We start from the raw sequence: 25,724 nt of genomic DNA on the forward strand, positions 1-25,724 counted from the left end.
TCACCCCCTTGATACATACCGCTTTCCTAATTCACACTACTAGAATTCACCTCTTCTGTCTTCCATTGAAACTAGCCTTGGCAAAACTAGCTGCTCAAAGCTTTCTCTAGCCTTTTCTGAGTCTCCCCCATGAGCTGTCCTGAATGTTATGTTTACCCTCATCTTTTCCAAATCCCTGCCAAGGACCACTGTGTTGTGCTGACTGAGGTGATACAGCTCTGCATTTTGCAACCTCTCTTCCTAAAAGAAGCAGATTAATTTGCTTTAATGTGGATTAAGGAGTGTTTTAGTTTGCTAATGCTGCCAGAATTCCTTAAACCAGAAATGGACTGGCTTTTATAAGGAAATTTTAGTGACAAATTTGCAGTTCTTTGGAGGAAAGGGAGCTGGCTTTCCTCTATCACATGGGAAGGCACATGACAATGTCTGCTGGCCTTCCTTCCTGGCTTCGGAATTCACTTTCCCAGGGGCAATTCCTTTTTGCATCTCCAAATGTCTGGGTCTGGGTCAACTCTGATCTCTGAGCTGAGTTGTGCTAAGCTTCTGAGCTGTAATGGCCTGTTTCTCTTTCTTCTGACCTCTCCTTTTAATCACTAATTGTAGAAGTCACTCCCCTTAGCCAGTTGCAGATGTAATCAGCCATAGATGAATTTCACATGCTGATGATTTAAGTCCACAGCAATAGAACAACTAGAAACCATCACCTGGCCAAGTTGACACCTGAATAGTGTCCTCCCTTTGTCGACTGGGCAACTATACACATCACTTTAAACCATACTTAAGCTCTAAATAGAAAACAATAGCAATGCCCATCTGTCATGCATATAATGCACTAAATCTTTCCATATACAAAATACATTCATTTCATTACATTATCACAAAGCCTTAGATTATTTCAATATTGAGTAGTTGGTAATAAACACAATACCAAATCAAAAATAGTACAAAAATCTCATCAAAGTCAGTTACAAGCAAAATTCTTCTCTGGTTGTGGCCCTCTGAACTTAAAGCAAGTTATCTGCTTCTGATATACAAAGAACGAACAGTCAGAGGATAAATGATCCCATTGCCATAGGGAGACATTGGAAGGAAAACAGGGATCGCCAGACCTAAACAATTCCAAAAACCTTCAGGTCCAACTCCATTATATTTCAAAGTCTGAGAGGCATGCATCCTCCAGGCTTTAGAAAGCAGTAGTGTTTCCAAGGGCCTATGCAGCAGCCTGCTTTCTCCAAACACTGTGATGAGGGCTGCAACATTGGGGAGATCACCTTTTCCTCAGTATAACCCTCCTCGAGCATGTGAGTGACACCCAGATTCTCTGCCATCTCTGAAGCACACACTCAACCCCTTCAGAACAATGGGGTGGCAGCCAGGCTACCTCAATCCCTGGGAAATATTCCACCCTCTCTGGGGCCTGGGGTACCAGAACTTTTCCTGAACATTGAGGTGGAATGCCTGCCCTCAGCCTCTAGGGCAAAATTACCCCCTCCACATGTACAGGTGGATTTGCTCATCTGACCCAAGATTTCTTGGCCTCAGACCTTAGCTTCCATGGTTCTGCCTCAGGTTATTTTTTCCTCCCATCTGTCCATTTTCTGTCCCTTCCAATCCAGACCAGCATGATTCCAATTATATAGGTCTCACAAAATAATTACTGACTTGGCATATAGCATGCAAGGATCAAAATCATCAAACAATAGGACTTCCCACAAATCCTTTCTAGATAACTCCATCTCTAATCCTGGCTGTCCTATATAGCTGACTGCTCCATGTTTGCTTAAATCCTCACATGGGCCACTATCCTCTGGGGTCTCACTTTCTGGAAGCCCAGAATTTTCCAGAGCATTAATTTCTGCTTTCTTTGCACCCAAAAGTTCAGTTCTTAGCCTGTCCCATTCTTGTTGCATTTTAATATAAGCTGCAAGGAAAAGCCAGGCTGCATTCTCCATGCTCAGCTTGGAAATGGCCCCAGCCAAATATCCCAGATGATCACATTCAAATCCTCCCTTCCATCCAGCACCAGACTCAATTTTGCCAAACTTTCTGCCACTTCAAAACAAGGGTTGCCCTCCTTCCAATCTGCAATAAAAGTATCTTTAGAGTCCATATTTCTACCAGCAGTCTCATCAAAGCAATGTAGATTTTCCCTATGAAGCTCCTCAAAGTTCTTCTAAGATCCTCCCTTTTCCATTTAAAAAGCCATTTCAACATGTTTGGTTTTTGCAAACACAGTGGCACCCTGCTCCTCTGGTACAAAATCTGTTTTAGTTTGCTAATGCTGCCAGAATGCTATCTACCATAAATAGACAGGCTTTTAAAAGGGATTTATTTAGTTACAAATTTACAGTCCTTCAGAGGAAAGGTAGCTGGCTTTCCTCTGGCTTTCTCTGACACCTGGGAAGGCACATAGTGACGTCTGCTAGCCTTCCCTCCTGGCTTCTGGGTTCAAACAGCTTTCTCCGGCTGATTCCTTTGTGCTTCTCCAAAGCCTGGGTCTGTATTGGTTCTGAGCTCTGAGCTGAGTTGTGCTGAGCTGCTGAGCTGTACTGAACTGTTTCTCTTCCTTCTCACCTCTCCTTTTAAGCCTCACTCATTGCAGAAGGCACTCCCTTTTGTTGATGACAGTTATAATCAGTCATAGATAAGTTTCACATGCTGATTATTTAAGTCCACAGCAATAGAACAACTAGACACCATTACCTGGCCAAGTCAACACCTGAACATAACTATTACAAGGAGTTAAACTTTATCCCCCCACAACATAGAGTAAGTTCAGGTTAGGCACCTGTGAAATAGCTAGTCTCCAAAGCATTAAAATAAGAAATACTTACACAGCCCCCCACTGTTGTCAAATCTCAGATATCCATTCAGTCATTCATTTAGTGGACAGTAGAGTAATGACTACATGCCTGGAACTCTGTTAAGTTTTGAAGATATCAGCATTTAATCCTTACAACTTGTGAATTACTGCAGCAAAAGCATTTTTATTACCTTCCCTTTTCTATGCTGAGAAACATGGAGGCCCAGTGAGCTTGAAAGTCTTTTTCAGGACCACACAGCTAAAAAGGGATACAGCCAGCATGCAAATTGAGGTGTTCTGATGTCTGTTCTGGTATGCTGTGCTTTATATCAGCCCAATTTGCTAGTCACTATACTACAACCTCACCATAGCCACTATGCCCAGAAGAGTCAAAAGAGAAAGTGAGCCTCTTCTATCTCTGTCTTCTATAGCTCCCCCACATGTTTGTTATCAGGTGTATGGTGAAAAGTATATCTTATTCTGAAAATGGTACAGTAGAAGAGGACTCTTTTACATCCCTGTCCATTCAGATGTCTTTCTGAGTCTGTGGAAAGAAATGTGATTACAAAACAGTCCCAAAGTATCCTTAAAGAACCTCTCCTACTTCCTAAGAAGGAAACAAAACTCTGGAATTCTTTCTCACCAGCTCTTCATTATGATTTTCCTAGGACCTGTAACAGGTTGGCTTGTGGCTGAAATCCTGGTTTCGTAATGATAATCATAACCATAAGATTGTCTTCTGCTCCAGACACTTCACAAGATTAGGATGAAACTCTTCCCACAATACCCAACAAGTGGATTGCTCAGTCAAGAATATCACTTCAGTATTTGATCTACATGCGCAGTGGCTCGGTGGAAGCAGTGAGCCCCACTGTGTATGTCATCACAGGCCCAATTAGAGGGATTTGACAGATCAGATCAGCATGGGGGAGAGTGGGGGTGGGGTCTGTCTATCTACTCTGAAAGTGGATCAGTCATCATGTGTATATGCACTTGAGGAAAGCCAATGCTTAGGAAGTATATTCCCAGAAAGCATGTCCCTGCCTTAATCAAAAAGAAAAACATTGCATCTGTGGGCTTCCAGATCTCTCTCTGGCTCCCAACATACTCTGGCAAGACATTATTCTCTTGAAGTCAGTGTCTATGCATTATTCATATTTATATCTGTGTAACTGCAGAGGACAGTGTCTGGAACATAGTAGGGATTCAATAACTATTAGCTTACCTGAGATAACCCCAGGAAAGAACTGAGAAATACCAGGGCCTTCAATTCTGTTCTGCCATAGCCTCTACCTCAGAAGTAGCAGAGAACCAAAGGGACTAGAACCCCAAGAAGGAAGAAACATTATTCCCAGCGAGCCTGCATCATCGTCTCAGAGTCCAACCACTCTAGGCCAGAGAGGAAGGCTAGAAAACTGAATAAGGAAGGATTTCATGTAGACTGTGATGACCCCTTTTTCCAAGAAGGGCAAATAATGCCAGGATCATTTGCAATAGGGCTATGTCATGGGAGGGGTGAGGGGATAGCCATGGAGAATTGAGGATGCCCACATTAAAGACAACACATGCTAGAGAAATCACAGGTCTTTAAGGCCTGTGAAGCTGTACAAGATTCTGACTCCCCATCTGGCATCGCTTAACTCTGGACTCTTCAGCCTGATTCCAGGGTTCTGGCCTTGGGACTTGACAATTTTCATCCTGGTCTGCTGTAAAACATCCCCTCAGCCTGACAAGATGGTCCAGATCACTGTGCACCTCCAGCTCCAAGGTTAGAGGTCATCTCTATGTCTTCTGCCTACAGGGGCCACCATTTCCATCCCCATCTCATCCAACTCAGAACCTTACCTCCTTAGACCTTTGGGACCCTCCTGGTTCTTGGTTCCTTGGCTGTATTTTTTGCTGGCTACTTTATACCTTCAATGTCTGCCTTCATTTTACAACTTAGTCTTTTTCTCATGATGGACTTTCCTGAGTTGTTTTGGGATTCCTGCCTTCATGCTATAACTTCTCTTTCAAATTATCTAGGAAAGTAAGGCTTATATATTTTTAAAAAAATATTTGTCACATGCAATGACAATTTCAGGAGTCAGAAATAATGTGACTCCTGATTTTCCCCTTTCTTGTTCTCTGTTCTAGTTTGCTAGCTGCCGGAATGCAAAATACTAGAAACAGAATGACATTTAAAAAGGGGGAATTTAATAAATTGCTAGGTTATAGTTCTAAGGCCGAGAAAATGTCCCAATTAAAACAAGTCTGTAGAAATGTCCAATCAAAGGCATCCAGGGAAAGATACTTTGGTTCAAGAAGGCCAATGAAGTTCAAGGTTTCTCTCTCAAATGAGAAGGCACATGGCAAACACAGTCAGGGCCTCTCTCTCAGCTGGAAGGGTATGTGGCGAGCACAGCATCTTCTGCCAGCTTTCTCTCCTGGCTTCCTGTTTCATGAAGCTTCCCGGGAGGTGTTTTTCTTCTTCATCTCCAAAGGTCGCTGGCTGGTGGACTCTCTGCTTCGCGGTGCTGCAGCATTCTCTGCTTTCTCGAATCTCTCATTCTCCAAAATGTTTCCTCTTTTATAGGACTCCAGAAACTAATCAAGACCCACCCGAATGGGTGGAGACATGTCATCACCTAATTCAATTTAACAACCATTCTTGATTACATCACATCTCCAGGGAGAAAACTTAATTACAGTTTCAAACATAACAATACTGAATAGGGATTAGAAGAAGCAGCCACCTTTACAAAATGGGACTAGGATTAAAACGTGGCATTTTTAGGGTACATACATCATTTCAAACCAGCACATTCTCACACATGATATGAGACAGGATGGCAGTCTAGGTCATCTGTTCAGCCTAAATAACCCCACAGTTTTTATATTGATATCATTCAGTGAATATTTATGGAGCACTTACTATCAGGCTCTGTGTTAGTTCTAGGGATAGAGTAGTGAACAGGATACAAAGTCTCTGCATTCTTGGAAATCATCTTCTAGCAAAAAGTACATTTATTGGGCATGCATTTAATTTAAATAACGGTAAATCTCTACATGAGGGATGCACAGGGTCCTAGTCTTGGGGCTCAGAGAAGAGCTATTCAGGCTAAGACCTGAGGAGTGAATAGGAGCAAGCATTTGAAGAAGTGCGGTTTTTGTTAAAACTAGAGGAGCACGTGAGACAGAGTGAAGCGCAAATATAAAAACTCTAAAACAGAAGAAATCTTGGTGTGTGGCAGAAACTAAGGATATAACCAGGATGAGCAAAAAGTAAGAAATGGGTTGAAGACTATAAAGTAGACAGGCCAAAAAGTACACAGGAACTTTGGCTGTGGAAGATATTCTAAGTCATGTTAAGGATTGGGTCTTTAAAAAAAATTTTTTCTTCTCATTTTTTTTTATTAGAAAAGTTGTGGATTTACAGACCAGTTATGCATCAAATACCAGGATTCCCATATGTCCCCCTATTGCTAACACCTTGCAATGGTGTGGGGCATTTGTTATAATTAATGAAAGCACATTTTCACAATTACTGTTTACTATAGTTCATGGTTTAACTTAGGGCTCACTGTTTGTGTAATTCCATGGGTTTTTAAAATTTTTTTATTGTTGCCATATATGTAATCTAACATTTCCCTTTTTAATCAAATTCAGAAATAAAAGTCAGTGCTGTTAATTACATTGACAATATTGTGCTACCAAGGGATTGTGTATTTATTCTAACTGTACTCAGAAACCTTCAAAAATCTCAAAATCAGGAGTCATTGGAGAAGATTATTGTAATGTCTATGGGGGACAAATTTAGATGGGGAAGAACACAAATGTCAATAGATTGACTAAGGGGTTGGTGGGAGCAGCAGATGTCTTGCACTGTGGCGGTTATAGTGGAGATGGAAAAAAGTAGATTTGAGAAATATTTCAAAGAAAGGACTTGGAAGTTTGACAGAAAAGTCTCCAAAGTTTTTAAACCTAAGCAACAATGGTCAGGATGCTAGAGGAGGAATTTCTTCATCTTGCTGTGTTTAATCTGAAGGCCTGGAGACATGCAAAGTGTTGTACCCAGCAACAGTGAGGTCGTGCGCTCAGGAGGAAAGCTGATTGGGAGAGATTGATCTGGATATTGATTGAATACTGTTGGTGTACAGACAGTACAGAACCTCTGAGAGTGAAAGAGTCTGTGGAGAAAGTACTGCTTTAAGAAAACATGAGGATCCTAGAGTAAATTCCAGAGAGTGCCAGCATTTGAGGTTAGTTAACTGAAGGGAAGGAAGAGAAAGAGAATGAATTACCTCCATAATTTTTATTTCCAAATTGGCATGTGTAAGGAGAAGGAGGCTCTGTCTGAGGAACCCTGTAATGCTGAGGATTTCTCACAAGCCGTGAAATCCCAAGATGTGATGTGTTTGTTACTGACCAACACATAATTTCCTGGACATGAATTTAGTAGAAAGAAACAGGTTATTTTCATCTTCAACTAAGAAAGCAATTTAATATGCTGAAAATGTTTATTTCTCCCTAGCACATTCCCAGAATCCTTTATGAGAAATTTTTACAACTAAGCATTTAAGTCACTGTACCAGGAAAAAAGGAAGGGGAGATGAGCAATATTCTGTCATCTTTGGAGTCATGTTTATCAGGAAAAAATGCACTGCAATGCCTCCTAAATACTCCCTCACCTCAAAAAAAAAAAAAAAAAAAAACACCATCCAGGAACCTTCTCCACCTAGCCTCATCCTCTCTGCTCCCTTTTGTAATGTCGAATTACTTTTTTATTCCTGACTACTTCAATCCATCCAGTGAATAACATTGTGTGGTTGAGTCTGCAACAGTGAGAACTCAGTAAGATTAACTTTTTTGCCCTCAAAAGGTTTTCTCTTTTCTTCATTCTCTTCTCTTTCCTAGTTCCCAGAATGTTGAGGCCAGTTTTTATTTAAATTTCATCTTACATTACATGACATAAATATTTAGGCCAAACCAACAGTCTTCCATATATAGATACCCAAGAGAAAATTTTGTACTTAAAATTCCCTTCCCCTGCTATGCGTCCTTCAAAATCCAGATTAAATATCCCTTCTTCATGAAGGTCCATGATTACCCCAAATGTAAAACTCCCTGCTCTGTACTCCTAAATTGCTTGGTTTATACCTCTATTTGTAGCACTCACCATGCTGAATTGCAATTGTATTGCTAATTACAATGGGCAGATTTTGAGTCTCTCAAGGGTAGAGACCTTGTTTTATTCACATTTGTATCCTCAATGCCTTGCATTTCATAGGTTTTTAATGAATATGTGAATGAGTGAATGAATTGCTGTAAAACATTAGCTCACAGCCTCTTCTGGATCCTAAATGAATGACTCCAAAATGCAATCTTTTTCTAGACTTATGCAGATCTCTTTCTCCCCTTTAGGTTTTTGGGAAGTCTCCAGGTGTGGGACATTGTATTAGACACTCTTACTAAAGTATTTGTAATCCTCCAAGTATAGGCAAGGCTTTCTGGGGAATAGTAAAGATTTTTCTGGAACCCCCAATTCAGTAACCTCTCTGCAGCAAAGAATCTGCCTCAGGATTCACTCTCAGATGAAAAAAATATTCAAAGTCTAAAGGCTAAAATAAAACATACCAAATAAGACTGTAGTACCAACAGAGAGCCCAATGCCAGAGGGATTAACTGTATTGCTTAAAGCAGAGCAAGGCTGGGTGGTTTTCATAGATCTGTAGTCAATTCAGTGTTAAGTGGCGCTCAGACTGGCAGAAGAGGAAGAATCCAGGGCCTAATGACATCATAGACTAGCTTCTGACTCCACTCTGGACTTGCCACTTAAAATTATGGAAACTGGAACCTCTGCCTTGTGAGTTAGCTCCCATGATGCACCCTGCCATGATTAAATCTCCCTATTTATGATCATTGAAAGTTTCTCCTATTGTTGTGCCTTACTTGAAGCCTCTTCCTGAACAGCATTTATATTTGAAACTACATGTTTACACTATGTCTCCTTTACTTGACCATCAACTCCAAAAATACCAAGTTCTAGTTTCATTACTCTTTCCTTAAGGCCTTTCACACTGCCTTTAATATAGTACAGATGAAATATATTTTAATATAATTTAATTATATCCCTGTTTCAGTCTCTAATGCTTCTCTGCTTTCTCATGCCTCAGTTGTAGGTTTGATTCTTTATGGAACCCAGTTTTCTTCAGTTTCTCTTTGTGCCTTGAATCCTAGCCTTGAAACTCAGGCCCATGAATAGGTTCTCCAGAACAAGCTGCCTCTCGTTTCAGAGGTATTGTGCACATACCTAGGTTTTTTTGTTTGTTTTCCTGTTGCATTTTTCTGCTACTCAAAATCCAGCAACAGATTCCTTCAATCTCATCCTTGTCAAAACCCTGAAAGAAAGTAGAGGTTCAGGACCATGGACAGCTACAAGCATGCTGCTCACGGCTGCTACTACGATGCTGGCCTTTCCAAAATGCTTGATTCCCCATTCCCCTCACCACCTTGGATAGCCTAACGGTTCTTGAACTTAAAGGGATCCTGAGTCATTGCCATTATCCGCAGCCTCTTTCAAGCAGAGAAGTGGGCCTCTTCCCATCCAGCCAGACATTGGGTCTGAAAGCAGGGCCATGCTGTTGGTAGGTCTTGAGGTTCAAGAAGAAAAAGAAGGTTTCTGTATGCTTTCTGAGCCCTGGTGGGGAATACCAGGCTAAGGAGAGAGACAGGCAAGTCCAGGTTCTTTGGTAGAGATTCCAACTTCCTCTTTACAGTAATGTGCTCCTTCAGGAATGAAAGTTTAAATGCCAGCAAAAGCTAAAATAGTTGATATGGCCTTCAGCTCTCTGACACATTTTTTTCATACTTAGGTTAAAATTTTCTAAGCTATCTTATAATTCCTTTGCATGGAAATTTATAAGTACAAATATATTTTGTTTGAGAGTCTTCCACACACACACAAAAAAGTGTGGGAATTCTTAAGCAAGTACATCTAAGTCAGGTTATGAATATTTAGTTGACTTAATAGCCCAGCAACCTTCTCTTTCTCTGTCTCTACCTTTCCATTTTTTGTTTATGCAATAATTCTTTTATTATGAAAACTTCTAAATATGCACACAAGTAAAAGGAATAATATAATGAACTTCTACATACCCATCGCCCAGATTCAGTAATTACATGATGTTATCATATTGACTTTATCCTTTCTTTTTTTTCTTAATTTCTTTTTGGCTGTTGGAGGATGTAAAATTAAGTCCTAAAAATCATGTAATTTCATCCCAAGCATATTTAATATCCTTCTCCTTATAAAATGGACATTTTCTTACAAAATTATGCCACCATTATCACACTTAAAATTAACATTGATTTTTTTGTAGCATCCAATTTCCGATCCATATGCAAATTTCTCAATAAAATAAAAAAATTTTGTGCTTTTGATGTGTTTAAATCAGTTGCAAACAAGTCCATTTAGTAGAATTATATATATACTTTTTGTATGCTGTATGGAGGAGTCACATTTCATTGTTTTTCCATGTCGGTATTCCATTATTGCAGCACCGTTTGTTGAATTTTTGTTCATTTTTTTGTTTGTTATTGCTTGTTTTGCTTGTTTGTTTTGGGGGGGGAAGTGCATGGACCGGACACCGAACCCAGGTCTCCCGTATGGCAGGCGAAAATTCTAACACTGAACTACCCTTGCCCCCCCTCCCTTTATGTTTTCACACCATCAACTTTTTAAAATTCTCATGGTGTCTTGTGTCTTTATTCTCCATATTTCCATTAAGTGGAAGCCACCTGTAAAGGTGTAATTCGATTCAGGTTCAATTTACTTTGGCAAGACTACTTTAAAAGTGGTATAAGGACTATTTGGTAATGGAATTTGTGCACTTCATATTTCATCACAACAGTACCACGCAATATCTGGTTACCCCATCTTACTTGTTCTAACATCAAATTGTGAATACAAGGGTGTCAGTCTGGTTGCTCCATTGTAAAATTCCCCCATAACTCTTCATCTAATGGTTTCATCCAGTGTTGATCAATTATGGATTATGAAAGGTAATTTTCTAATTCTGCCATTTCTTATCCACTTACTAGCTAGAATTATTCTGTAAAAAAAAATGTCCCTTGGGCAATTTCATTACCATGAAATATAGTTCAGAGAGGAAAATCAAAATAAATGATTATTTCTTCCTCTTAATTCCCAGATAACTTTTACAATACTGAACAAATTATAATACAGAGTGTTTATTTTCTAATTCATCTTGCTGTTCTTCATGGAAACGTCGATGAGGTGGGAATTTTTTACTACGGAATGTATTTACATTTTACATGTTTTATTTTGAAATATATAGATTCAGAGATCAGTAAAGGATCTCAGAAATCATCTATTTTAACATCCACAGTGTTCCGATGAATAAACTGAGGCCTGGAGAAATTATAACATATTTCGTTTGGAAGATACACTGACACTACCAAATCCCAGAGTGTCACCCTGGACAGCATTTTGGATGATGTACGTGTGAGAATGTTTGTGGAAAGATGCTAGCTAGACTCTTGAATTCTTTTGTACCTAGGGCTCTGTGATAGTTCCACATCTCTCTTCAAACCAATTTTTGATCTTCTTTAAGAAATCTGGGTTACCCAAATGGATCTTCAATCTGCCAAAGTTTATTTTTAAGGAAGGAGTTGCTTGCTAAAGTGAACTTTCTTTCCGCCTAAGTGGAAATTTCAAGGATTTTCACTGGAATAACAAACTTTTATTAAAAAGTCAAAATAATTTATCAATTCTGTGTTCATTGAACACTAAGTCCATATCCTGTGATACAATCAAGAGTCATAAGACATAATCCCCATTCTCCAAAATCTAGCTAGAGAAGTCACATATACACATAACAATAGCTGTAAAAGAGTTAGTGTATGGCCATCACCTCAAACTGCAAAGATTTCCCAAACCATTTCTGCTCAAGGCCAAGTGAATGAACAGACAATGAATACTATGGGCCTGAGACTTTGAGAGGTTGTGGAGGAGATGGGGCCTGTGCTTTCCAGACAATAGGTGGACATTTAGAGCAGGGGCATATCTTGGGGCCATAATGAGGAAGAAGGAGATTCCAAAAGGATGCTTAATAAATCCGTTCTACCTGGGATGGGGATTTGCATAGGGAAGGGCCTTTCCTGATGAGATTAGAGTTGCGGTGTTTGAAATTAGACTGTGAAGGCCTTAAACATCTTAATACAGAATTGGTCCTTTATCCTATTGGATATGGAAAGCTACTGGAAATTGCAAGCAGTAGATGTCATGAAGTATCCAGCAGCTGGTCTCAAGTCCATTCAGTTTGCCGCCTCTTGCCTAGAAAGGTTGAGGCCCCATGTGGATTCAGTTTCTAGACCTTTTTCCTAAAGAAAACTTTGGAACACTTGGTATAAAATAATCAGTTCCACCAGCAGAGGCCATTACTCCCAGGTGGAGCTTTGAATTCCTTTTCTCCTCTCTCCTAAATCTTCACCAACCTAGTACTGCTCTTCCTTTTTCTTCCCTATTTAATAATAGTACACATTCATGCATTCATTAACCGTCTATGGAATCATGTGCAAGTACTGTTCTAGGTACTAGGTGGATGGGTCAGACAAGATTCTTGCTCTCATGGGGCTTATACTTAGTGAGTGGAAGAAAATAGACACTATACGAGGAAACAAACAAAACCTTCAAAATTGTTTCAGGTTGTAGAGAAGGTATATGGTGATATAATAGCAGGTTATTGGGGATGAGGGAAATTCTGCTGATAGGGTGGTGTATTAATTAGGGTTCTCTAGAGAAACAGAATTAACAGTGAACACTTGTAAATATAAAATTTATGAAAGTGTCTCACATGACTATGGGAACACAGAGTCCAAAATCTGCAGGGCAGGCTATGAAGCCAACAATTCTGATGGAGGGTCTGGACAAACTCCATAGGAGAGGCTCACCAGCCAAAGCAGGAAGAGAGCCTGTCTCTTCTGAATCCTCCTTAAAAGGCTTCCAGTGATTAGATTGAGCATTACCCATTGCAGAAGATACTTCCCTTGGCTGATTTCAAATGGAATCAGCCGTGCATGCAGCTGATGTGATCATGATTTAATTCTATGAAATGTCCTCATTGCCACAGACAGGCCAGCACTTGCCCTACCAGACAAACAGGTACCACCACTTGGCCAAGTTGATACATGAACCTGACCGTGATAGGTGGTTACAAATTCCTCCCCAAAGACAGGGCGTTTGATCTGACACCAGTAAGATGAGACCATGTTGTCATTCAGATCCTGGGAAATAATGTTGAAAGCAAACAGAACAGTAAATGCAAAATTTCCAAGGCAAGACTGGATTCTGTATATTAAGATATAGAAAGAAGGCCAATATAGGTGGAATAGAGTCAATGAAGTTTTAAGTAATATGAAATGAGATCACAGAAGGAAGAAAGGACCAGATCATGTCAACCCTTATAATTGGTATTTTATTCAGAGAGTGATGGGAAGACATTGGAGACTTTTATATGGAGGAATGGCAACATCTGATTTAAGATTTTAAAAGATGACCATCGTATATGTAGAAAGGTATTAAACAGAGCATTGTGTGCAGGAGTAAAATACTGGAAAACAACTAATTATCCATATACAAGGACAAGATAAATTTCTGGCATGTGCATACAATGGAATATCATGCAACTATGAAAAAGAATGAGGCAGATGTTTATGTTCTGCTTTGGATTGTGAAAAGGCAAGTTATCAACCAGTGTGGAGTGTTTGCTGTCTTTTTGTAAAAATTTAGAGCATAATTCCAAAAGGAAGACTTCATAAAGAAATGGATTTTCCAATGGTCAACTTTATATGGTTCCTTGTTGGACCCCTAGACTCAGGTAGGCTCCCAGCCATTTGGCTGGATGCCACCTGATTAAGGCTACCCACACAGGCAGCTACACTGGAACTACGGGTCTATCGCCTTCACTGCTGTCTTCTCCAGCAAAAACTAGCCACGTGATTATCAACCTCCTAGAGCTGCTTGTTTCCAGTTGCATGTTTGATAGGTATCTTTGTGAGAGAGGGTTGTGCTGAGAGCCACATCAATCACATCCAATATTCCCAAAACAAGGCAAGAAACTCAGCTGTGTGCACAAAGATGAGGATGAAGTTTCTTTCATCTCAAAGGGTTTGGGATGAACGTGTTATTCACCATGGAGGAAGTTTTCTTGCAGAATTCTTACCTGAAAAGAAAATTGGAGATGGGGGGAGGCAATGCCTTCCTTTCAGAGGACAGGAAAAAGGGGAAGCAGTGAGAAGGGAGGCAGCCCTGCCACTAAGCACCAGGGCAACCCAGGCCTGGCATGCTCCTTCCTGGGTTGTCTTAACCCACACATTGGGGTACTGAAATAGCTGTGGGCAAAGCCAAAGCCATCCCAGAATTCACCCTCAGATCCTTATTTTCCTCTATCATCACCCTTCCTGGAGTCCAGGGATAAAAACTACTTAGGCTTAGAGCAGGGGGAAACAGTTCTTTCCAACAACAGAAATTATCTTGTGATGCTCCATATCTCCAACTGATGGCATCTCCCTCCACACATTGAAACACACTCAAAATCCCCACTGGTTTCCTATTGCCATGTTACAGTAGGACCATCAGCCTGAGTTCAGAAAACTGTTTCTGGCCCTGATACAGCAATCCAGTGGTTCTCAAAATGTGTCTCCAGAACCAGTAGCAGCAACAACATCTGGGAACTACTTAGAAATGGGTCAGCTTACCAATGGGAATTTATTCATTTACAGTTCTGAGGCTGAGAAAAATGTCCGAATCAAGGCATCATTAAGACATTGCTTCCTCCCAAAGACTGGCTGCTGGTGAGCAAAGTACATGGCCGTGGCTGCTGGTGATCCTTGGGTCCTCTCCCATATGCAAAGTACATGGCAGTGTCTGCTGGTCTCTCCCTTCTCTTCTGGATTTTATTGCTTTCAGCTTCTTGCTTCCATGGTTTTCTCTCTCTGTATGAATTTATTCTTTCATAAAGAACTCCAGTAAGAGGATTAAGACCCACCCTGGGCCATGCCATAATCAAAAGGTCCTATTTACAATAGGTTTATACCCACAGGAATAGACAAGCTTTAAGAATATAGTTTTTCTTCGGTACATACAGTTCCAAACCACCACAACCCTAAAGCAATAGCAGTTTCTGATTCCAGCTATGATTATTGAATAGATCAGCCAAGGTCTCCAGAGTGATAACGTTCATTCATTCAATATTCCCAGAGCAGCTACTATATGCCAGTTGCTATACTAGGTAGTAAGGAAGCAAAAACAAATAATATCCAGTCCTTGCCCTCCAAAGCTCCGGGGAGAAGACACACATAATCAGTGACAACACAGTGAGGTCAGGACACTTTGGGAGTGTAAGGAGGACACCTGGTACAGACCTAGTGGAAGTCTGGGGCCCATTAAGGAAGGCTTTTCGGAAGATTTAATGCCTGAGTTGGTTAATGAGTGTGAGCTATGTGAATTCTGTTGTCAGGGAGTAGCAGGAGTCATCTTTCAGCTCTGTGGACTTCAGAAACTCCCACTGTCAATCTGATGAAAGCTGTGGGCCCTTTCTCTGTAGAATGTCCATATCCACACAGAGAATAATTTATTGGGGTCCACAGGCTGCTTTCCTCCCATACTTGGATCCCCTAAGGGCTCATGGGCCCCAAGTTAAGGATTTGGGGTGGGGGGGAATTATATCCTCTGAACTGAAGGAGCCCTCAGAGACCATCTAACCCAACCCTCTCATTTCATCGACAGGTCCAGAGAAGAGAGAGAACTTGTCCAGGACCATATGCCCATGTGTTGTGGGAGGTGGAAGTTTGAAAGGGAAGGTACAGAGCGTGTTCAGTTCTCAGTCCCAAAATTTCTTTTCCACAGGGATATTTCCTGGCTGGCACCTGAGTTATGTCGAAGTGAAGGACAATTCCCGTGATGAGACCTTCCGCTTCCAATGTGACTGTTGGCTCTCCAAGAGTGAGGGCGACAGGCAGATAGTCCGCGACTTGGCCTGTGCCAACAATGAGATCCGTGATGAACTGGAGGAGACCAGTATGTGGAAAGATCTATGAGCCCAGCCTAGCTTGTGATGCCTGAGCTAAGTCTTCAAAGTTCAATGGGAGTTAGTTAGTGGCAGGGAGGAGGAGCGAGCTAAAAGGGGCAAGGTGATGTTGGAATAGTCTGAAGAAGAGACTGTTACAACTGGAGAGGGGTAAGATGTCCAGTCAGGGAACATTATTATATTATTAAGAATATATTAAATATTATTAAGAAAATAGCCAAAATATTGCTTGGTGAACTTGAAACTGCCAAGATGCTGGTGCCAGTTCATGGCCCCCAATTATAGGGATAACTAGCTAGCATGAAAAACTACCAGGAAGTGAGCTCATGCTGTCCTGAAAGCTAGGCTGGGGCTGGGCAGTTTAGTGTGAAGTCCTCTCTGTTTTCTTTTTATATTGTGGATTCCACCCAATCTATGCTTAAGGCAACAGCTCCCAAATCAAGCCTTCCTAGAAATAGAATGTGCAGGGGTGGGGGGCAGCATCTCCATCAGACTCTGTCTCTTTGGTCCCTTCCTTGGGGAATATTTAAAGGGGAAGAGCCATTTATCCCTAAGAAAGATGACCATCAAAGGTTAGAGAGGCATTTATTTAACATAGATGCCAGTGTCTGGGTCCACCAAATTCAGAAAGGCTTATTAAAGGCAGAATCTGAAATAAAGAAGCGATTTCCCAACTTAGTTAAGGTGACCCTAGCTGAAGTAAGAGATAAACTCCCAAATCTCAGTGGCTTAACACAACAAATTTATTTCCCGTGCAGTCATCAGTCCAGTGTGGGTGTTAGGCCAGAGGGTCTTCCGTGGTGTGATTCAGAGACCCATGATACTTCCATTTTGTGTTTGCCATTTTTAACATATGTGCTCCACATTTCTTGCAGAAAAGAAAGAGAGCATGGAAAAGGCACACAGTCCCTTCTTAACACATTAAGTCATTCTATAGATGACTGTTTCTAAACTGAGTTAATCTTAGTGAGTTTGTAGGTTTCTAATGAGTCCTGCCTCTTCTCTTTGGTGCTGACAAACCATTTCTTTAGCCATGCCCAGTGTCTCCTTTGAATTCAGCTGTGTCAGTTTGCAGAATGTAACTTTCCCTCCATTGGAAAATCAGAGTGGCCTTGGGACCACTCCCTCCTGGTGGTGGTTCAAGTCCCTGCAAGGGGCTCAGGGACTGTCCAGGTCTGAAGAGGCTTCCTTTTTTATTTCAAGATCTGTGGATCTCTTCTCTTATCTTCAGCCACCTTCCTCTTTGCCTGGGTACCATCACCTGGGTACCATCTACCTGTTGCAGGTAGCAGAGTTTCTCCTTGAGAGAAGTCACAAAGGAAAAAGGGTTGGTGAGGGGTTGGGATTGACATTGCATTGAATTGCAGTCACAACCATCCCTTCTCCTAATGGTCTTTATATCTCTGAGATAAAGGGATCAACAGAGCTATCCACTTAGCATCCAGAATCCCAAACCTTTGACCACGTGCTTACTGCAGGAAGAGCTGCAGGGGGACACTCTAGTCAAATATTTGTCCTGGGCTGGTCCCCAGAGAGTTGGGCTGGATCCCTGTGAACATCAAGGGCCTCTCATACCACCACCCCCCCGCCCCCACCAAACCCAGACCCAGTGTCTTTGCTTGTTCTCTTCTCTCTGCCCAGAATGTCCCTGCACTTGCTGTGATGATGATCATGGCTGTCCTTCAAGGCCAGCCACAAATGCTGCTTCTTCCACAAGGCTCCTTATGATTATTCATTCAGTCACTTGACAAATATTTATTGAGTGTCTACTGTATGCCAAGGCACTGTTTAAGCACTTAGGATAGATCTGTAAACAAAATGAGGAACCTGTCCTTAGGAAGCTTCCATCCGAGTGGGAGCAGAAAGACAAACAGTAAGCAATAAACACATAATGCAGCGTGTTAGAAGGTGATAGGCAGTAAGGACAAGAAAAAACAACAGAATATGGTAAGGCAGATCAGGACTGCTGGGGAGAATCAGGTTGCAATTTTAATGAGGGTGGTCAAGGCAGACCCTTGAGTTGACATTTGTGCAAAGACGGGAGTGGAGGTGAGGAAGTGAGCCGAGTCGATATGAAGTAGGCTGGGAAGAGGAAAGCATTCTAGGCAGAGGGAACAGTCATTCAGAGGCCTCAAGGCAGGAAGCAGCATAGAGGCAGAGTGGCTGGGGTGAGCAAAAGAGAAAGTACTAGATGAGGTCAGAGAGGCAGAGGAGATTCAGATTTTCCTCCTACCCCACCGTACTTGGGCCTTCTGTTGCAAAACTGTCACATGCTGTCATAAGGTATAGCCAGTGTTTGTGTCTGGGGCTAGGGATGGAGATCTCATGTCACCCAGAGTCTAGCCCAGTCCTGACACTGGGCATCCTCTTAGCAAATGTTCCATGGATGAATGCCAAGTGCAGGCAGGCTGGGGAGACCCGCAGGGGAGGGGCTGCTGTGGTGCTGAGTGGACACAAAGGTGAGAGCTGAGACACGACTAGCCGACTAGCCATAGTGGGACTGCTTGCTGGAGAGAGCTTAGTGCTCTCCTAGAGGCTGTGGCCTGCCTAGGTCTTTCCCCTGCCCTCTCTCTCCTCCCATCCCTTCTCAGCAGCTGAGATCTCCATTTTGATCTCAGCATGCATATTTCTCTCTCTCTCTCTCTGTCTCTGTCTCTCTTCTCTCTCTCTCTCTCTCTCTCCCTCCTCATCCCCACCACCAGCTTCCAAGAGGCAGGCATGCAGCCAGTGATTTTCATTCCCATCCTCACCAGGCAGAGAGGTTGCTACTATAAATAAAATGGGAATGCTCACTCAATGAGCCCCAGAGTCGGGCAGGTTCTCCTTAGCATACTTTGTGCAGATTTTAACCTGGCCTCCCCGAATAGAAGAACCCCCCCGGAGTGGGGGGTGGTCGTGGCCGCTGTGCTGGGCCCTGGCTCTGGGGGTGGATGGCTACCTCCCTGCTGATCCTCTGCGTCTCTTCCATTCCAGCCTACGAGATCGTCATAGAAACGGGCAACGGAGGCGAAACGAGGGAGAACGTCTGGCTCATCCTGGAGGGCAGGAAGAACCGATCCAAGGAGTTTCTTGTGGAAAACTCTGGGAGGCAGCGGGCCTTTAGGAAGTAGGAAGTGGGGGCCCAGAGGGAGTCAGGGTGGGTTGGGGTGGGTGAGAGACCCCAAGATTCTTCCTCCTTGGTGGAGGTCATAGATATACAAACGGGTCTAATCAACAAGCCTTTATTGAGTACCTACTGTGTGCCAATCCTGTGCCAGCTCCGGAGGGTAAAACGGGAGATTTATAAGAGGGACGTTGTCATTTAATGGAGTCCACTGGGTGACACTCTGGTCTCCCTGAGCCACCCCAGAGAATTTCACCTTCTTCACATTAGACCCACCTCTAGCTGCTCAGATGCCCATTTAATACCTTGCTGCCCCCAGTATTGCTCTTATGAGCCACTTCGCCAAAAGCCCACAATATCTTTTATTCAAATTCCCTCTTGCTCCAATCTGAGCTCCTTAGACCAGCACTTAAGGACCACTGCTGACTGCCCATATTGCATACCCCTTTTCTCTTCTGTTGCCATCTCCTTCACCTGAACCCAAACTCCACCTAAGCCAGCCTCTGTCTCATGTCCAATGCCTTCAACCCCCCTATTCTGAGCATAGGTCTGCATCAAGGAATTCTTTTCTTCTCCTTGCCCCTCTGTTTCCTGAATTCTGTCACCCTTCTCAGCTCAATTGCCCAGACCCAAGGACTCACCCTCCTCCAGACTCCATCCTGCTTACTGACCTTACATTTCGATGGTGCAGGGACCAGGCAGCTGGTCGGGCTCTTTAATTGTTGTGATCATCCTGCTCCAAGGCTTAATTGAACTCCTTAAGGAATGGAGGACTGACATCAGGTCTTGCTTACCATCCTACCCCTTACCCCTATCCAATGCTTAGAATGCAGTAGGCACTCAATAAATGCACACTGACTTCAGCTGGGATGGCAGCTCATTAGCCATCTCTTTGTTTCCTGCAGGGGGACCACAGATACCTTTGAGTTTGACAGCATCTACTTGGGAGACATTGCCTCCCTCTGTGTGGGCCACCTCGCCAGGGAAGACCGGTTTATCCCCAAGCGAGAATTGGTCTGGCACGTCAAGACCATCACCATCACAGAGATGGAGTATGGCAATGTGTATGTACTGGGTCTCCTCCACCTCCATAGGCAGCTACTCCCTTAGCAGGGCAGGGTCTGAGGCTGGACCCTGTGCAGATGGCAGAGTGTGGGAGCGAAGTGCCTTCCAGGCCAAGGTCATCCTATTTAATAGACTTATAAGAAGGAAGGAAGCAGGCAGGTGTACTGGTTCTGGAATTATCTGGACCTATCCTCAGAGACAGGAGGCTAGACCAAATGACCTTGGGTACTCCTAGCCTTTAACCCAGGGATGCTTCCTTGGAAGAAAGCTGAGAAAATTAAATAGTGCCAAACCGTAGAGACTTCCCTCTCTTCCCTCCCGTTGCTCTATAATGACAAAGTACAGTAGTTAAGGCTGCTGCTTGCACGGTCAGAGTGAATGCTGCCCTCTGTGTAGGCAAAGTAGGGATCAGAGAGGAGCTGGGGCAACCCCAGGGCCCACCTGCGTCTAAATACCCTGAAGAAAGGGTTTTGCATTTCCTCTCTCACGGGCTTTCTGGAGATGCAGGCATTTTGGAAGGGTTAGGGGCCTTTGTTACCTGGGCAACATAGTCACAGCCATCAATTTGTCTCGTGAAAACCCCTTGGTAACCACTGTTGGAAGCCAGAAAGAGCCCCTAAACCTCTACAAGGCAGGAAAGGCACTTAAAGGGAACCAGGGGAGAGGAGGAAAGGGGAAGCCATGGGCAGCACTTGCCTCTGGATGTTGGCCCCAGGATGGAGTGTAGAACTTAGCAGGGCTGGCCTTCCTCTGCCTGCCTGGGCATCCCACCTGAGGACCACTGCAACTCATGTCCCTACTGGGCCCCCTCCCAGGACTGGCCATGTCATTGCATCTCGTCTCACAAGAACGCACTGGCTGGGGCCTTTCCCATGCAGGCACCACAGAGTAACAGAGCTGGGGAAGGTGGTCACTGCTGCACAGGCCGGCCTGGCCCAGGAGGTCCCTCAGATGCAGGCCTGTGTCCCTCAGGAACCAAAGATTCTCAAAGCAAGGTCTGTGCATGTCCAGGGAAACTGCAGGCTTCAAAGGTGTGACTCCCCCAACCAAGCTTCCCCTTTGGAAACTGAGCAGAGGGGCGTTCTGACCTCTGAGCAGCCTACAACATTATTCGTTATTCTTTTAGAGAAGAAAGAGCCCTGGTACAATAAATCCTATAGGAGTTGCTGGACTTGGTTGCTAGGACCAATCGTGATGATGACTCGAGAGCTGGAGACAGGTCCAGAAGAGATAACGACTTGCCCAGCAAGTCAGGGCAGGTCAAAGCTCCTTCTGCCGCCTGAACTGCCTCCCAGCCATGGGGAATGTTCCTGGTCCTGCTCTTCTGCAAACCCCCAAATAAATCAAAGGAAATATAGGGCCAATTATAGGGTTTCCCCTTCAATGAAGAGGAGCCATCACTCCCAAGTGAAGCATCTTTTCCTATACCCTAAATTATGTGGTTTTTTGTCAGTGTGTCTTCAGGACTAGAGGGGTGGGAGCGATGTGGGGTCTCTCCCCAAAGTGAAGGGAAGCGCAGGGAATCCTGACTCCTGGGTACCTGACCTGTCACCTGGTCAGCAGTGTGACCTCAGGCAATACCCTCCACTTCTCTGCCTCAGTCAAGTGGGGCGATGGGGGCAAGACAGTGAGGATCCCAGCCTAGAAGGCCAACCCCACCTGCCTGCGTGGGTCTCAAGTCTGTGATTTCAGATGGCTGAGAACCTGTCTTCATCCAGAAGGTGTAATTTGCATATGTATGTTTAATCATTGTGGCTGCTCACATCACATCATTCTAGAACACACTTGCATTCTGTCATTATAGAAGCCACTTTCATAGTACAACACATGCATCCACAAATCCTTTCCAACCACCACTTAAGCATCATATTTGAATTTCTATGAATTACAAATGAATTTAATCTCAGTTTCTTATAAACGCAATAACCTCAAATTTTCGTCTTTTGACCTTTTCTGACTCTAACCCCTTTAGCTGAGTGCTTTACCTTTCCAGTTCTTCTTTGGAAATATCCATAGAATTTCCATGGAAGGACACCTGAAGAGACTCGTTTCCTTTTTTTTTTTTTTTTTTTAACTGAAAACAGCTTTATTGCTATCCCAGTATCATATAAAATAGCCAATCACTATGCAAATTCAAATAATTCAGAAAATCAATTCACATACACACACACCATCACAGAAGTTCAATCATATTATACGTGTTTTTATACATACATCTTTTTGTTCTTTTTTCTTTTCTTTTTCCTTTGCTTTTGCTTATCACTCTACCTCCTTTTCCAGTGGAACAACCTCTGTATGTCCTTTCACAGCTACAGAGGGTTGACTCCACAAATTTTTTACATCCCACATTGTGGTGATTTTATAATTATGTCTATTAGAAAACACATTCTTATAGCTACACCAGGGAATATTTTTCAGCGATTAAAAATAATGAATTAAATATGTACCAGATGACTTAGAGCAACTCCCAAGAAGTACTGTTGAGTGAGAAAAGCAGGATGCAGAAAAATGTGTATCATGTGATGCCATTTTTGTAAAGCTAACACTGACATCCCCCAGATGTTTATGTATATGTGGGTATGAGTGTGGTTCAGTGAAGTGGAGGGAATTTGGCAGGATACACCACTGTTAACAGGGGTTATATGAGGTGAGGTGAAGTGGGGAGTGGGTGAAAGAAGGAGATAGGGCCAAGCAAAAAGGAAAAGTGCATTAAGAAAGCATGTATATGATCACACTTGTGCTTTTATATAAAAGTATGCAGATATAGAAGTGGGCATATACATAAATAAATTTTCAAAGAATTTTAAAAGAAAGCAAATATATTCCCTTCTAATAAATTGTGGAATCTAACACCAAACCAAGTTTGTCAAGGGGTGAACAGGGGAGAGAGATGTCAAAACAGAATCAGCCCCTTGTGAAAGGGATTTCCTGAGAAGAGTCTGCAAAGGGCAGCGTCTTTGGACAACATGCCGTCTGGCTCGGGATCACACGGGGCAATGACTTCTCTTCTTAAGCCTTAGCTTCCCTTTCTGTGAAATGGGAGGATGATGCCTACAGCCAGGATTGCTGTGGGAGTTAATGAAATCAAGAATACAAAGTCCTGGCATTTGCTAATTTGCTAAGGATGTAGAGAATCAAGTCCTTTCTGCTGTTATGAATTTTAATCTAAAATAGGATTTGACTTTGCACCATTAGGCACGTCCTTTCACTGCTGCCTTCCTGAAGTCATCAGCTAGTGCCAGGGCTGCTTATTTCCAAAGCTGCTAAAATTGGAGCACATCGGAGTGGGAAGAAACAATAGAAATTGTCGGTCCAACCTCTAGTATTGTCAATGGCAAGTCAAGATCCAGGCAGGGGATGTGACTTGCCAAAGCTCATGTGGATGGTGGGTGGCAGGGCTGGGGCCAGACCCCCAGTGCTCTGCCCCATGAAACATTTTCTCACCATCTCCTCCTTGGACTCTGCCATAACCAGAGGCCGAAACTGGATGTTTTGGCAGTGGAGTGAGTGGGGAGGACTTCTTGGTCTAAGACCATTTTTCTTGGCTCTGGACTTCCTTCTCCTTATGGTGGCTTCTTCGGTAGGGGCTTTTCTCTTCTCGCTTGTACTCTGCAGTCCATGGATACAACACTCACACACACACATTTCAACTCAACCAAGCGTGAGGGATTTGGGAGTCAGGTTTCCACTTGGCTTTGCCTGCATCGTCACTCTGGATCCCACCGCTACCTCTGAAGGTGGCAACACCAGGTGAAAACATTATTCGATCCCTTTGAGGGACAAGGCAAGCAGCGTGGTTGAAGTGGAGTGGGCTTGGAGGAGAAAAGCAGGAGATAAATCAGAAAGATGAACAGTGGAGAGAAGGTCAGAGCATGCAAGGTCTTACAGGCCATTGTAAGGGGGTTGGGTGTTAGCTGACTTGGGAAGCCATTGGGGGTTCTGGGCAGGGGACTGATATTCTCTGACTTAAATCTCAACAGGACTACTTGAGTAATGTGTAGAGAATAGACTACGAGAATCACGGAGAGCAGCAGGAAGGCTTTTGATATAGTTCAGAGGGAAGATGATGGTGACTTAGGCAAGAGTCATAGCGGGGGGGATAGTGAATAGAAGACACCTTCTCAAATGGGCTAATCCCACATATTGTAAAGATAGAGTCGATAGGATTTGCTGATTGATTGGATATGGAGTGTGAGTGGACAAAAAGAAGAATCAAGAAGAAAGTAGAAGGATAGAAATGCCATGCCACTGTAAATTTTAAGATAAACAAGACCCCATCCACATATTTTCACACAGACATTTCCAGCCCCAGTATCCATAACACGGGGATGGCATTGTTTATGGCTGACCAGGGGACAAACTGATGTTCACCACGCCACCTTCCCTTTCTCTCTCCCACCCTCTCTGCCAGGTACTTTTTTAACTGTGACTGCCTCATCCCCCTCAAAAGGAAGAGGAAGTACTTCAAGGTATTTGAGGTTACCAAGGTGACGGAGAGCTTCACCAGCAAGGTCCAGAGCTTGGTGCCTGTCAAGTACGAGGTCATCGTGACGACCGGCTATGAGCCCGGGGCGGGCACCGATGCCAATGTCTCCGTGACCATCTTTGGAGCCAACGGGGACACAGGCAAGCGGGAGCTGAAGCAGAAAGGGCGCAATCTCTTCGAGCGGGGCAGCACGGACCGCTTCTTCCTGGAGACGCTGGAGCTGGGCGAGCTGCGCAAGGTGCGGCTGGAGCACGACAGCAGCGGCTACTGCTCGGGCTGGCTGGTGGAGAAGGTGGAAGTCACCAACACCAGCACCGGGGTGGCCACCATCTTCAACTGCGGCAGGTGGCTGGACAAGAAGCAAGGGGATGGGCTCACCTGGAGAGACCTCTTCCCTTCTGTCTGAGGGGGCGAGAAGGTCCCGGCGTATGTTCTTGCCCTCAGCTTGGGCTTCCAGCAGCTCCTTCCCAAAGCCTGGAGGAGCTGGACCTTGGGGTGCAAGGGGGCAGGCCACGAACCAGCAGGCCACTGACAACGCCATGGTTCTTCGGACAACCCTGGTGACTACTTTTGGGGTCCTGAACCCCACACTTTTCTGGACCAGCAGGAATCATGATCAGCTTGTGTCATGATCTGTGGCTGCACATAAGAAATCCTTTTTGCATTTCCTTTTCCGACAACAGTGGTGGCCAGGCCGGGACTTGCTGTGGGGTATGGATGGGAAACTGGGGCTTCACCCAGGGGATAGAGGTGGGGGCAGAAGACACTGTCTGGATTTTGTATTTTAAGCAAAATCTAATTAACACATTTTTTTTCCCAAAAAAGCTGAGCCAATTAAATTATTACCAATCGCACCCCAGAAAGAACTCATCTTGGCATCTACTCACTAAGAAATGCATCTTTTTTTCCCACATTCAATAAATCCAGTGGCAAATGGAGAAAATTTGTCAGAAGGAAGTGTTTTTTGCAAAGGGGTGGGGAGGAGGGAGGGGATTCAAGAGCCTGTGAAAAAGGTACATACTTCTTTCCACCACTTTACAGAGAATGCATTGCCAAGTGCCTGCAGCTTGCCCCAGCCTGTCATAACCTACTTCAGCCCCAGACAGAAGGTGATGGGCCACGGGGCCTGGGACAGCTTGGCGTTCGGGCGGGGAGGCCGGGCCGGGAGGGAGGGAC

At 43.6% G+C, this 25,724-nt stretch overlaps 1 protein-coding gene and 1 long non-coding RNA gene across 9 annotated transcripts in view; one reads left to right on the top strand and one right to left on the bottom strand.

Moving 5' to 3' along the window:
- The window catches only part of LOC143662112 (uncharacterized), a 75,473-nt gene extending 53,669 nt beyond the window's left edge, over positions 1 to 21,804 (bottom strand). Inside the window, exons 1-4 of one of the 5 annotated variants that reach the window (XR_013165148.1) lie at positions 21,722 to 21,804; positions 19,669 to 19,754; positions 18,833 to 18,929; positions 16,616 to 17,194 (exon numbers count right to left, since the gene is read on the bottom strand). This is a non-coding gene — a long non-coding RNA (uncharacterized LOC143662112). Of the gene's footprint in view, positions 1 to 16,615; positions 17,195 to 17,795; positions 18,058 to 18,832; positions 18,992 to 19,668; positions 19,755 to 21,721 lie in introns of those variants that run through there. The other 4 variants (XR_013165144.1, XR_013165147.1, XR_013165145.1 and 1 more) reach the window with 4 other exon arrangements.
- The window catches only part of LOXHD1 (lipoxygenase homology PLAT domains 1), a 183,163-nt gene extending 157,695 nt beyond the window's left edge, over positions 1 to 25,468 (top strand). For all 4 annotated transcript variants that reach the window (XM_077135558.1, XM_077135555.1, XM_077135556.1 and 1 more), the window contains 4 exons: positions 15,714 to 15,884; positions 18,868 to 19,000; positions 19,903 to 20,061; positions 24,474 to 25,468. In XM_077135558.1, the coding sequence (XP_076991673.1) occupies positions 15,714 to 15,884; positions 18,868 to 19,000; positions 19,903 to 20,061; positions 24,474 to 24,954 (944 nt within the window). In that variant the 3' untranslated portion in view covers positions 24,955 to 25,468. The remainder of the gene's footprint in view (positions 1 to 15,713; positions 15,885 to 18,867; positions 19,001 to 19,902; positions 20,062 to 24,473) is intronic.
- Positions 25,469 to 25,724: the final 256 nt, after the last annotated feature.

Source organism: Tamandua tetradactyla, chromosome 18 (genome assembly GCF_023851605.1).
Source record: "Tamandua tetradactyla isolate mTamTet1 chromosome 18, mTamTet1.pri, whole genome shotgun sequence".
NCBI classification, from domain to species: domain Eukaryota; kingdom Metazoa; phylum Chordata; class Mammalia; order Pilosa; family Myrmecophagidae; genus Tamandua; species Tamandua tetradactyla.